Source organism: Panthera onca, chromosome B2 (genome assembly GCF_046562875.1).
Source record: "Panthera onca isolate mPanOnc1 chromosome B2, mPanOnc1 haplotype 2, whole genome shotgun sequence".
Taxonomy (NCBI): Eukaryota; Metazoa; Chordata; class Mammalia; order Carnivora; family Felidae; genus Panthera; species Panthera onca.
In genome coordinates, this window is record NC_138343.1 from 135,603,936 (window position 1) to 135,618,087 (window position 14,152).

A 14,152-nucleotide genomic window follows, 5' to 3' on the forward strand; every position below is an offset into this window, starting at 1 on the left:
TCCTAAATATATTGTTGGGTGGGAAATTTGTATTTTTCCCAAACAGAAATCAATCCTTGAAAACAATCATAACATTGATATAATTACCTCTGGAATTGACTGAATAGACTCAACAAATTTGTCCAGTGATGCCTCCCAAATAGCCAGTTTCACTGGGGAAAAAAATAACAATGAAACTTTTTTTTTATCATCATACTCCTATTTCTACAAAACGCATAATGAATTGCACAGGACCTGTACCACCATTGCAGCCAAGTTTAAGAAGCACATGTGTTAACAATGTGACACTGAAACTTAAGAATAGTTACCATCATACAGGGGAGCACTGAGCGCTCTGCCATGCTGGCAGACCAAAGTGACACCTGGCAGAATTCCTGACTTTCTAACACTGGATCTCAGAAACCCAGGACTAGGAGGTCCACCCTGAAGGGAAGTGTGGCTGTGCAGAGGGGGCAGGACCCAGGCCTTCCTGGCCATCCTGCGGGCCCCCTACTCTTCTCGGGGCAGTGTGTAAAGCTCACGAGTCCCCGAAGACTCCGGGAGCAGTGGACAGGCCAAGCCAGCCACAGCGGTGGACAGGCCATGCCAGGCATGGCTGCAAATCTCTCAGAGAACTTCTAGTTTTATTCAGGTGCATGGATCTTCCAGAAAAAACTGAGAGCCACTGTGGCTCTCTGTCCCACTCCCGTGAGGAACTGGGTGCACTTTTCTACAGAGGCCTGCGCCCAGTCACAGCGGGCTTTCTCTGCCCGGATTACAGACAACCTGAGAGTAACGACCACATAGAAGAAGAGAGGGACGCAAAGGGAAAAACAATACCACAAAAAATATTTTTGGAGAGGGCAAGCTTTATTGAAAGAATTAATAAAGAATGAGTAGCCTCAGCAGATACTCTGTTCCCTACGTACTATACGTTCTTTTCTCTTGGAAGGAAAAGAAATGCTAAAGCTTTGCCGAGTGTTCTGTGAAACATGCCTAAATCCTTACTAAATGGTTAAGCTTCCTTTGATGAAATGAAAACTATGCAACATATTCTCGGATAAGTAGCAATAACTTACCTGAAAGACAAAGAGCATTTGAGAAAGCAAATTTCTCTAGAATGGCGTCATCTAAATCTAGCTCCGAATTTAACCTGATTTCCCCTCTATGAAGTTTTGACTGTCCCCTGTGAGAAGAAAATTAAAAAAAAAAAAAAGGTATAAATCTTAAAAAGCACTTTAATTTTTTTTCATTCTTTCTTCTTCAATTTTTTTATTTTGAAAAAGTCACTTTACACTCTTTCTAGAGGTCATTTTGGCAATTTAAACCAAGAGTCTTATAAATGTTCTTATATCCTTTGATCCAAGTAATTCCATTTCTAGGAATTTATCCTAAGGAAATAATAAAAAATGCAAAGGAAGATCTGTGTACGAAAAACTTTTATGGTTAAATGTTTAACAGTAAAAAACTAGGAAAAAAAATAAACGTTCAATAGGAGAATGGTTCATTTATATGAAGTCCACAGAGCAAAAATCAGCAAGCATGTTTTGATATTTCGTAGAAAGGGAATACAATGATCACAATAAATTGCTAACTGATAAAAGGCTGCTCATACACACAGACTGTGATCTAAAATCACACTGACAGGGTGGGAAGGGCGAGGGAGATGGGGAAGCGGTGAAAACCTGAGGTTACATGTGAGGATTTTGGGGGGGCTGGGAAGTGACGAAAGGGTGGGAATTTGGGAACATACGTGTCACAAGCAAACAGGAAAAGAAGAGGGTAAACCATCACAGAGGATGGGAGGCAAGAGACAGACAAAGCGGTGGACAAGGAGGCCTGACGGGAGGGCAGCGAGGCAGAATCTGCTGACAAGCTCAGGTGGAGGGAGAAAGAAAAGACAAGAAAGCAGAGTCGAAAGGATGCTTTAATGAAGGAGCTCGGCCAATGTCACAGCACCGCACAAGGCAGCCAAGAGCTGGAATCACTGGCAGGACTCACCAAACAACTTATTGACAAAACCCAATTACGGAATCTGGGATCCAAAGAGATCCCAGTTGGGGATTTCACTCCTCCACAGACCGTAAGGTAATACCTGTGCACACGTGTGCGTGTGCGCGCACAGGGGCACACATGTCTGTCGGTGCCTAGTAAGGAACGGTTTGATAGGGAAGTAGAGCACAGAAGGGAAGTTCGTGGGAACCATAACCACAAGACCAAGTGCTTAATAATAAAAATTAATACAATTCTTTAAAAAAATTTTTTTAATGTTTATTTCAGAGAGAGAACACATGAGCGCACACATGTGCACGCGCCCAAGTCGGGGAAGGGCAGAGAGAGGGAGACACAGAACCCAAAGCAGGCTCCAGGGTCTGAGCCGTCAGCATAGAGCCTGATGGCCCGAAGTGGGGCCTGAACTCTTGAACCCTGAGATCATGACCTGAGCTGAAGTCGGACACGCAACTGAGTCACCCAGGCGCCCCTCAAATTAATAAAATTCTAGGGCTCCTCGGTGGCTCAGTCGGTTGTGTGTCTGACTTCAGCTCAGGTCATGATCTCACAGTCGGTGAGTTCAAGCCCCAGGTCGGGCTCTGTGCTGACAGCTCAGAGCTTGGAGCCTATTTCAGATTCTGTGTCTCCATCTCTCTCTGAACCTCCCCTGTTCATGCTCTCTCTCTCTCTGTCTCAAAAAAAATCAATAAAGGTTAAAAAAATTAAAAAAAATAAAAATAAAAATAAAATTAATAAAATTCAATTAGTTCTTCGTCTGTTGTGTCTCTCAGGTTCACGTCCTCACTTTCAAGTGCATCCACTCTGGGCCCAGGCCCTCACTCACTGGTCCGGTGCCCTTGGGCAGGACAAAACATCTCTGAACCTCGTCCCGAAAACTAGTTAACGTCATTTGGAGGGTTTTTGTCAGGATACATGAAAGGAAGCGTGGAAAGCACTTAGAACAGTGCTGGGCACAGGGCGAGTAGTTCACCTTTGCCGGCTATTATTACTTAGCTCTGATCCCATCTGGTCTTTCTAAGGCTTGCTGGTGTCTCTTCCAATTTTCCTAAAGCTCTGCTTTCATCGCTTCCTCTAATACACAGGATTCTTTCTCCATATTCCACTAGACAGGTAACTCCAGGCCTTTCAATCCTGTTCACACAGCCTTTTTCTCTGTTCTGACATCTTTTCATGTTTCCCTGCTTGCTGAGACAGGAAAATCAGCTGGTACGTTGCCTACCCACTCATCTTCTCTGAGGATGCTGTCAGGCCCCCACCTCCTGCAGACACCCCCATTTCTATAAGTAATTCTCTTAATTCACACCCTCGTCCAAACTCAAAACCAACAGGGAAAAAAATGGACTTACTCATGAGTACCTTTACTATAATAACCTGATAGGTTCTTTCTGATGAAGGCATAGTACTTCTGAGGAAGGTTATGCTATCCACTTGTTTTTTTTTTTTTTTTAATATTTATTTCTGAGAGACAGAGAGACAGAGCACAAGCAGGGGAGGGGCAGAGAGAGAAGAAGGCACAGAATCCGAAGCAGGCTCCAGGCTCCGAGCTGACAGCACAAAGCCGGACACAGGGCTCGAACCCACGAACCGTGAGATCATGACCTGAGCTGTTGTCGGACGCTTAACCAACTGGGCCACCTCGGCGCCCCTCCACTACGTGTAGCCTGACAAGTTAAAAAAATTATGGGGGCGCCTGGGTGGCTTGGTCGGTTAAGCATCCGACTTCGGCTCAGGTCATGATCTCACGGTCCGTGAGTTCGAGCCCCGCGTCGGGCTCTGTGCTGACAGCTCAGAGCCTGAAGCCTGTTTCAGATTCTGTGTCTCCCTCTCTCTCTGCTCCTCACCTGTTCATGCTCTGTCTCTCTCTGTCTCAAAAATAAATAAACATTAAAAAAAAAAATTAAAAAAAAAAATTATGTTTACCTACGAATATTTATTATATCGTTTAGGCTTTGTATCTGTACCAGTAACTTTTTGTCTTAAAATGAGTCTCCAAATGTGTAAGTTGTTTCTTGTCTCCACTGCTTCCAGTCTAGTAATTCCAAGTGGCCTTTTTGTAAACGTGATAAAATGTTGCTCACTCTGTTTTGATGTAGTTAAGCTCTTCATTCTCCCAGTGCACCAGTGCGATTTCATAGGGCTGGATTTCATGTTTTTCTAAGACTTGCATCACATGCTTCATCTAGAAGAAAATGAAAAGTAAGTAACCTGAAATTATACCCGATTCTCTCCGTACAAAACTGTGTCATAGTGTTAAGGGTTATAACATTTGTCATTACGTTTGGTGACATTTCTTCTGTTTAGTTTTTACTTAGCAATAATCATGCCTCGGATAAACCTCACTGGCCACTCACTGCCACTGTGCAAAGCTCTTCTGATTAGTTTTTAAGGAAAAGGCAAATTTGTTGTGATATTAAACTCATTGGAATATTAACTTGTCTTCACATTTAGAAAACACATTAGCATAAAGAAAATTAAAATTATCACGTTCCACAACCGAAAGAAAACCACGAGTTTTATGGTTTGTATCTGTGAAATCTTTTTAAAAATGTGTAAGTCCCATACTTATAAAAATTTAAACAACATAAAGGTATAAAGTAATAATCTCTCTCTGCTCTCCTGAATTCTTAATCCCCAAAGAAAACCCTAATTTGCTGCATATCCTTCCAGACTTTTAAAAATATGTGTTTTTTTTATATAAAATTAGATCATACTATGCATGTAAACATGTTCAATGCTACTCTCCTTAATGCAGAAACCGCAATTTATTTAACCTTCCTCAATGTCCCTCCACAGATTATTCCTACTCTTGAGACACTATTACAAGGTTGCAAATGCACCACCCTTATGTATCTTTGTGGTCTGATGGGGGTATGTCCTCAGGAATTGCTAGATCAAAAGACATGCACACTTACTATTTTGATAAATATTGCTAAACTGCTCTCTAAAACGGTTTTTCCAATTTTAGAATCTAAACATTTAAGAAAACATTTTTTTTTTTTTTTTTGAAATAAGCTTCATGCCCAGCACAGAGCCCAAAGTGGGACTTAAACTCATGATCCGGAGGTCAAGACCTGAGCTGAGATCAAGAGTCAGATACTTAACCGACTGAGCCACCCAGGTGTCCTCAGCAGAGCATTCTTAAAAAATACTGGGTATTACCAGCCTTTTACATTTCTGCCACTTCAAACAGCCAATTTTTCTTATATTTATTAGTCATTTATATTTCCTTTTCTTCAGGAAACCCCACCTTACCACCGCCGTGTGTGTGTGTGTGTGTGTGTTTAGTGGGGGTGTATTTCCTTTTAGTAAAAGTGGGATTTTATGAGGCATATTTTTTTTTAACTAGCCCTGATATTATAATGGTTATATTTTATAATCTGCTTCTTAAATTTAATTAGGCAATTTCCTAGGAACAGATATTTTTCTACATAATTTTTAAGAACTGCGGTATCACCCAGGGAGGTATCTGACAAACTTCCTACCATTACGTACTTCGGTTATTTCTCATTTTGCTACTGTAAACAGAACGCCGATGAACATTTCTGTACATCACTTATCGTGCATAAATGCAATTACTTCCTCTGGATAACATTCTAAATGTAAAACTTTGTTGAGTTAAATATAAAGCTTTGATCTGTATTATCAAACTACCTCTAAGAAGGTTATAGTAAACAAACTGTGATCGAGATAATGAAGAAACTGTTTCCTGTGAGTGAGAAAGTTCTAGAAAACTTGATCTGAGGTAAGACCTTAGTGCAGTCAAATGCCAGTGAACTGTGATTCACTTTGTAGATTATCATGTACAAAGTGTAACTAACTTCTTTCTGTCTGCGTTGTAGCTAGGCTGTTCTAATTCTTCACAAATTACTATAAGCCCAGAGGATGGAAAATGGAGGAAACTTATAAGCCAAAATATAATCATTTTAGAAGACAAATGTGCTAGCATCAATCACATAATGCAGAGCAAGTAAGCTGTGGATTTTCTGTTAATTTATCTTCCAGTGGCTCAGATTACTGACAATTAACAATTACAATTAACAATTAACAATTTTTTTCTCAGAAAAAATTTTACACTTTTATACTTTATATATACTTACAGTTTTGTCTTTCACATTCCAGAACACAGCAGCTCCTTCTCTGATTTAAAAGAATAAAAGAATCAATTAAGTTAACAGTGGAATACGTTAAGGCCATACGTAAAGCCATGCTTAGGTAGCTTCTAGAATATATCCCAAAGGCAATTTTTACAAATGTGATTACTTATTTGACATTATGGTCCCTAGATGATTTGCTAAAACAAAAGAGCTATTATTGAGCTTTTGATACAACCTGAGCTCCCCCAAATTCATGATTTCTCACATGGTTTGCAGAATAAATAACTCTTATTTTAATACTATATAATTTCATGGATCTGAACTGTTTCATACCTGGTTCAATTCTGATGTACAGAAATCAGAATAAGGAAATTTTTGAGACCCGTCTTAGCTCTCATTAGGCAGATTCTGCTATAGGAAAAGAATAAAGGATCATGCTTTTAATAGTTGTGGAATGAAGAGACTGATATAAATTAAAGCCAAAGATGGCTAAGAGTGCCCACAGAATAATGCCACCCATCCTTACAGCACTTGGACAACAGTGAAGCCACAGGAGGCCTCTGGACCTAGTTCTGGCTTTGAAAGAATTTAAGGTCTAACTTGTTTCGATTCCTGAAGTCTGACACACTGAGCTATTTTTGGTAGTAAATAAAAAGAGAGCCAGAGTGAGAGCAAGAGAGAGAGAGAGAAAGGTATGGCTCTTTTCTTCCTGGAGGAAGGAAAGGTGGAATTGAAAGGCAGGTAAAAATATGGTGGCTTCCTACCATTCTTCAAACATTTCCTTTTTTTTTTCTAATTTAAGAAAATATTTTTTTGTTTATTTTGAGAGAGCGTGCATGTGTGTGCATGAGCAGGAGAGGGGCAGAGAGAGAGGAAAGAGAGAATCCCAAGCAGGCTCCATGCCGTCAGCCCAGAGCCCGATGTGGGACTTGGTCCCACGAACTGTGAGATCATGCCCTGAGCCGAAATCACCCAGCCGACTGAGCCACCCAGGCACCCCTCATTCTTCAAGTACTTCTTAAGCGAAGTGCTTAGCCTACGTGTGTGTCTGGGCTTAGCATCTGGGATACCAAGATGAGTATGGTCTGGTTCCTACCCTCACGGAACTCCCAACTTAGAAAAGGCCGACCGACAGGCCTCCAGCTGCAGCCCCACGTGGTGAGTGCCCTGAGAGGTATGCAGGGCACGCGCTGAGACGTACACGGGAGGGAACAGTTCCCACGGATGAGCAGGGCTAGCCGAAGGAGCAAACGAGAGGCGGCGATACGGCCGAGGGAACACCCTGGGCTCAGGCAGAAGGCGTGAGGGAGCAGGGCAACATCTCAGAACAAACAGCTAGTTGTCTGCAGTGCGGTTGTGGACATGGGCAAGTACTGGGCAATCAGGTCGGAGAGGCAGGGAGGAGCCAATCTTGTGCCATGACAGGAGTCTGGTCAAGCTCCGCAGAATTTCTGGCAGGAGAGTGTAGTGATGAGAAAAAACGATCCTGCCCACAGACTGGCGGTGGGGTGAGATGGCAGGCAGGGGGTCGGGCAGCAAGCTGCGGCCACCAGCCGGTGGAGGGGACAGAAGGTGGATGCGATTGCCCCTTAAGCCACAGCCAGAGTATTAGCAGTTCAGAGCAGCCCCTCCAGGCAGATGAGAGGGGCTGGGAAGAGCGCCCCTCTTTTGGAGCTGTGCTGTGCGGTGCGGTCTCAGGCCATGCGAGCTACTGAGCACTTGAAATGTGCCCGGTCCACGCTGAGAGATGCTGGAAATGTACAACACACACTGGGTTTCAAAGGCTTAGTATGAAGAGTGTAAAAATCTCATTAATTACTGACTGATTACATGCTGAAATGACAGCATTGTACACATGCTGGGTTAAATAAAATACATTATTAAAATTAATTTTGCACAATATATATTGTTACCGGTGTTCAAAAGTAAATCTTTTTTTTTTCAACTTTTAAACATGTGGCTACTAGAAAATGTATCATTACATACGGGGCTTGCATTTGTGGCTTGCATTGTATTTCCACTGGATGGTGCCGATCTAGAGGCCCTCAGACAACCAAATTCCTCACCTGAGTCAAAGGGGATGCTATTCTACTTGGACCAAATGTTGAACTCTTGATTATCTCCTAAGTTACTTAATAAAGGAAGGTAAGGTTCAGCCACCTGGCTGGCTCAGTCAGTAGAATGCACAACTCTTGGTCTCGGAGTTAAGTTCAAGCTGAATGATGGGTGTAGAGATAACTTAAACATACATAAAAAAGGAAGGTAAAGGGGCACCTGGGTGGCTCAGTCGGTTAAACGTCTGACTTCGGGTCAGGTCGTGATCTCACAGTTCATGGGTTTGAGCCCCACATCGGGCTCTGTGCTGACAGCTCGGAGCCTGGAGCCTGCTTCGGATTCTGTGTCTCCCTCTCTCTCTGCTCCTCCCTGCTCACATGCTCTCTCTCTCTCAAAAATAAATAAAGATTAAAAAAAACTAAAAAAAAAAAAGAAGGAAGGTAAGGCATTGACAGGAACCAAGCTGGAGCTCCAGTTACCAACTACGAAGACTGGTATCACAGACATTTCATCAAAGTTTGGGTTCTTATAGATGTTCCTTGTGTTTCTGTTCTACACAGAACAGTCCCATGACTGTGGGTAATCCCCTTAATCCCTCTCACCCTCAGTTTCCTCAGCTGCAAAATGAGAATAACAGACCTTCTTTAAGAGCTGTGGGGATAATATGAAATTATTTTCAGTGGTTCCTATTATCATAACCATTCTCACTCAGCAACTCTGGACAATTTGGTATTAAAACAACCTTTAAGCGGCACCTGGGTGGCTCAGTCGGTTGAGTGTCCGACTTCAGCTCAGGTCATAATCTCATGGTCCATGAGTTTGAGCCCCACGTCAGGCTCTGTGCTGACAGCTCTGAGTCTGGAGCCTGCTTCACATTCTGTGTCTCCCTCTCTCTCTCTCTGCCCCTTCCCTGCTCATGCTCTCTGTCTCAAAAATAAGTAAATATTAAAAAAAAGAAAAAAAACCCCTTTAAATAAAATGAATAACTATATGTGAGTCAGGGTCCCAGGCTAAAGTCTCTGGAGAGGTAAGGTGGTCTAAAACTTTAACCAAAGAGCTACAGAAGGAGGAAAAAAGAAGAAAAGACAGCAGAGTAGTAGCATGAGTCTGATAAGGGGCACTGAAGATGAATGGAAGGCAAGGTACTTCTCTGTATTCTTAGTGAGCAAAAATCCAGATTTACAGACAAAGGCAAGCCATGAAAAAACTGTTTCATAAGAGACTTCACCAGAAAATTCCTAAAGCTGACAAAGTCTCCTAGATGAAATAACAATTAAAGGAGAAGTTTAAATCACAGGTAAATTTTGAACGCATTTACTATTAAGGGAGGAGGTGCACCCTCAAGTTTAAAGACCAGTGTCTGACCACAAGCCCATCTCCCAGTAGAGCTGTTCTCTTGTCTTACCTGAAGAAGAATATTGTTCCAGGATCACCTTCTTTCGCAGAATGTTCCACACCCATCACCAAAATATTTGCTGCATCTGTCATATAAAATAAATGAGTGAAAAGCTACCACCATAAAGTGACCCAAGGTTTATGAGTCACCTAGAAACTTTTAATAAAGTACGTATGATCATTCCTTCATAAGCCATTGAGTGTTCTATAACATTCTGCCCATCTTTTTTAGGTTTCTGAAAATATTTAATATGTGAAAAGGAAAAGACCATAAAAAATTACTTTTACAAAACACCTGAGGCACTATTATTAGTACTATTTAAAACCACTCACTGACAACCATTTTCACTCAGTAATCATTAGTCCAGTTAATAATTATTGAAGTCTTAGTTTCAATACAACCAAGTTTCAGGAATTACATTGTTTACAAAATTCTCTTCCTTTAAATATGATGTTATTAATATGATTTTAATATTCTCAAAGTACTCATTTTGATGGATTTAAATCATGTGAAATGTGGGACAACAGAAAACGTATAGACACAAAGATAATGACCGTTTCAAAATGTGGGCTCAGAGTTAACCATGAGAACGACCACTGTAGCCACCGCCACCTATAGCTAAGTATTTTAACCTTGTACGTATTATTAAATATATGTTAATATACATGTTATCAATAAGTATATATTAGTACACTTAATATTTCTAAGTATACAAATATTCTATAACATAAATTATAAACATATTTTAATGTATCAATTAATAAGTACACTCCTATATGTAAAAAGTTATATATAATTTCTTAACTTAAAATTAGGACCCACAAAGCTTCAGAGCTCCTGGTAGAGGTTGGGGAACGGGGTGTTCGGATTAAAGACCAAATCCAAACTACCTTTTTTGGGTCAGCTCTAACATCCCTAAGCACTATATCCTCCAGAGGGCAAAGTTCACCTACGTAGCCAAGAGCAACATAAATGCAATGGAAAAGACCCAGGGCACAGGACTGGGACAAGAAGTCCCCCACAGTGCAATGCACAGGTCACCCTGCTGACAACTTTTGGGATCAGCCAAGGATACACCTGGAAAATTTTTTATCTTCGGGGCTCCGGACAGAGCTCTGTTTTCCCCAATTATGTTTGTTTCTGCCATCAAACAGCACAAAGAGTCTGTTCCGATCACCAAAGAAGAGCACAGTGGCATTTCAAGTGTTTCTTATGGGGTCAATGACTCTTTGAAGAATCTTCTATGTAGCAGGGAGGTTTTCAACCTATTATTGCTTCTTTGTGGTAAATTTATGAACTTCCATCAGAGTGTTTTAAGTTACTTATTTTTTACTATAAAACAGGCTATTTTTTTTTTTTTAAGAATCTTTCGGGATACTATCCTAAAATCCTGTTAAGTTTATTTTGATTCTCTTTTTTAATATGATTTGTATTCCTCTTTTAGCTAATTTTGTTAGTTTGAAAGTACTGAATTATACTGGTAAATTTTTCTTTAAAGGCTCTCCCTAATTATTTCTATCAATTGTATGGCCTTTCTGTAAGAATAAAACAACTTTTTTATGCGACAGAAATGAAGTGCATGGCCTTTGATTATCCCAAGTCACAGTGATCCTATAAGTAAATCTTAAAAAATCACACTGATTTTAATCTGAGAACTAAAAGTTCTCTGTAAATACATTTTAGTTTCTTATCTTTGTCATTTGTATAAAGAGATTCAACATCATTTTTTGTGATAGATCCTTTAAATAGAAAATGGAGCGTAAACAAATGAATATTTACGATGTATCACAGGAAAACTATTTTCTGATACATTTTAACATATTTGGCCCAGGTTCAAGATGTACCTCTAGGCAAGCTTGTTACTTCAACATATCCGTGGGAGGCCAGATCTTGAGAGAGAGTTCCAAGATGATACTCGTCTGCAGTTGCAAACGCTGTGCAGTGCATCAGGTCCTGTTTCGGCAAGATCGGCACGACATGGGTTACCAAGAGGTTGAAGTGTCTGTGATGGCTATTGCCTTCGGGGACTCCATTTTGCAAAGCAAGCACTCGAGAGTTTTTGTCAAACGTCTCAAAGGTTCATACAAGGCATATGCTGAGAGTGAAGAAAAAGAAGCTAAAGGGAGATAGAGTTCAGCCCAATCCGTGAAAGGACTTTCTTCCGCCAGCCACCAAAAAGGTGGAGTGGGCTCTCCAGAAAACAGAACTGCCCCCTCCCTGGTGGTACTGTTGCAAACACAGACTAAAACAAAGTTACAGAGAGGATTAAGGCACAATATAGGCCCGAGTGCCGTGATATTTACAGTCTCTCCAAACCTGAGTTGCTGTGACTTTTTCACAAACATTATTATTTTAAGGTCATTTGATAATTTGCTGCTAACCTTTACAGCAGAGATTGTTGTTGTTTTTTTTTTAAAGTTTTTATTTATTTTGAGAGAGAGCAAGTGAGAGCACAAGCAGGGGAGGGGCAGAGAAAGAAGGTGAGAGAGAGAATCCCAAGCAGACTCTGCGTTATCAGCTTGGAGCCCCATGCAGGGCTTGAACTTAGGAACCGTAAGATCATGGCCTGAGCTGAAACCAAGAGTCAGACACTTAACCCACTGAGCCACCCAGGCTCCCCCAGAGATTACTTTAAATCTATAAATGAAGTACAGCACTTTTTACTCTGGTTAGTATTAAACAAAAAATTCTGTGTATCTGAGTGGCCTATGTCTGCACAGTGCACACACAGGGAGCAGTATGGCACAGCACTTTTGTCAAACTGTAAGCCACAACCATCCATGAATCCTGCTACCGATCTGGTTGGCCCAAACCAGCTTAAAAAAAAAAATTAAAGGGGCACCTGCGTGGCTCAGTCGGTTAAGCGTCCGACTTCGGCTCAGGTCATGATCTCACGGTCCGTGAGCTGTGCTGACAGCTCAGAGCCTGGAGCCCGTCTCAGATTCTGTGTCTCCCTCTCTCTCTGCCCCTCCCCTGTTCATGCTCTGTCTCAAAAATTAATAAATGCTAAAAAAAAATAATTAAAAAAATTAAATTCAATAAAATAGAAAACATTACAGTGCGTCATTCATAGTAAGGGTAAATGTTACTTTATCGAGTTTTCTGTCATTTATATCTATGTATGTGTTAGGTAAAATACATTCCTCACTAGGGGATGAAGTCAATAAAGTTCAAAAGCTATTGACACAGGCCTTAAAGAGTTCACAGAATAACTTTTTTTTTTTTTTTTTTTTAAATCAGAATGACAGGTGTGCCTGAGTGGCTCAGTAGGTTAAGCACCCGACTTCAGCTCAGGTCATGATCTCACAGTCCATGAGTTCAAGCCCCGCATCGGGCTCTGTGCTGACAGCTCAGGGCCTGGAGCCTGCTTCGGATTCTGTGTCTCCTTCTCTGCCCCTCCCCCACACACGTTCTGTCTCATCTGTCTCTCAAAAATGAATAAACATTAAAAAAAAGTTAAAAGAGAGGCCGGGTCGCGTGGACAGGATGGGGGTGGAGGGGTGCGGCTGGCGATGTGGCGTTCCCACGGGCTCGAGCACGTGACTTGGCAGAGTGACCTCATGCGGGAATGGTTTGGGACGCCAGCAAACTCGCCAGAAGGGTACGGTAGGGGACAGAGGCCGGGTGTTCTTGGGGGCCGAAATGGTTTAGTCTGTTTTGTATTACCAGGACTTTGGGACTAAATTTCGCCCTGTTAGGATTTATCCCCACCAACCACGTATTTAGACATGAATTGTTGACCTATAAGGTAAAATCAGGTAGAAACATAAGTTTCAGAAACCCCCTTCCAGCCACGTTGTACCCTCACCGCAAATCCCTCCAAGAGAAATTAGCAACCACATCCCGTGTGTCCTAAAACTTTGGTCCCATTCGTTTCCCACAAAAATATTAAATGTGAAGATGCAACAGCTTGGAAATGTTGGAGGACCCCCAAATCACAGACTACAGAGTAGGATCAGGGACTCAGAGAGTGGGAAATGCACAGACGTGTCCATTTCTCCCTCTGGATGTCTCCCCACTATACTACCTGCACCAGCCACATCTGGTTCGTAAGAGGCAATTGAATAGGGCGGGAAGCATAGGTTTCCCATTAAATTCACTCTCCTTCCCAACTCCATTAATCTGTCTACAAGACTCCCCAACAGTCCTGAGGAATTCATTGGATAAAGAAATGATTAGAAAATACCAGAGGAAAGGAATGTTTGTAAATTTTATTATTTGATTCTCCCCAGTTGGTGCCCATAGCAGAACCAAGTTAGGGCTGGAACTTCCAACTAGCTCCTCTTCCCCAGTCCCCCGCCAACACAGACCTGATGGGAAGGCAATAAACCTCAGTCAATGCCATCTTCACGATTTTTGCCATCAAAGTATCACTTGAACTACTATTACTTAAGATTGTATCAATCTTAAAGGACATAAGTCAAATTTCATATTCCTTTAGTAAATTTAAAATCAGTTTAACCTGACCACTAATGGAGAGTAACTATAAAAGTCAATACAATGAAAACGAAATGTATTCTCAAATTCTACCAAAGTAAAATCATTGTCAAAGATAAAGAAAAAAAAAAAAGTTAAAAGAAAATCAGAATGACAAAATGTCTACTTAGAGGACTGC

The 14,152-nt window shown here is 41.4% G+C and overlaps 1 protein-coding gene and 1 pseudogene across 2 annotated transcripts in view; both read right to left on the minus strand.

Moving 5' to 3' along the window:
* Positions 1 to 14,152, minus strand: part of RMND1 (required for meiotic nuclear division 1 homolog) — a 45,310-nt gene that overhangs the window by 17,513 nt on the left and 13,645 nt on the right. For both annotated transcript variants that reach the window (XM_060616909.3, XM_060616910.3), the window contains 6 exons: positions 11,382 to 11,490; positions 9,547 to 9,622; positions 6,090 to 6,129; positions 4,071 to 4,171; positions 1,059 to 1,165; positions 88 to 152 (listed from right to left, as the gene is read on the minus strand). In XM_060616909.3, the coding sequence (XP_060472892.2) occupies positions 88 to 152; positions 1,059 to 1,165; positions 4,071 to 4,171; positions 6,090 to 6,129; positions 9,547 to 9,622; positions 11,382 to 11,490 (498 nt within the window). The remainder of the gene's footprint in view (positions 1 to 87; positions 153 to 1,058; positions 1,166 to 4,070; positions 4,172 to 6,089; positions 6,130 to 9,546; positions 9,623 to 11,381; positions 11,491 to 14,152) is intronic.
* LOC144616474 (U4 spliceosomal RNA) lies at positions 4,236 to 4,360 on the minus strand (annotated as a pseudogene).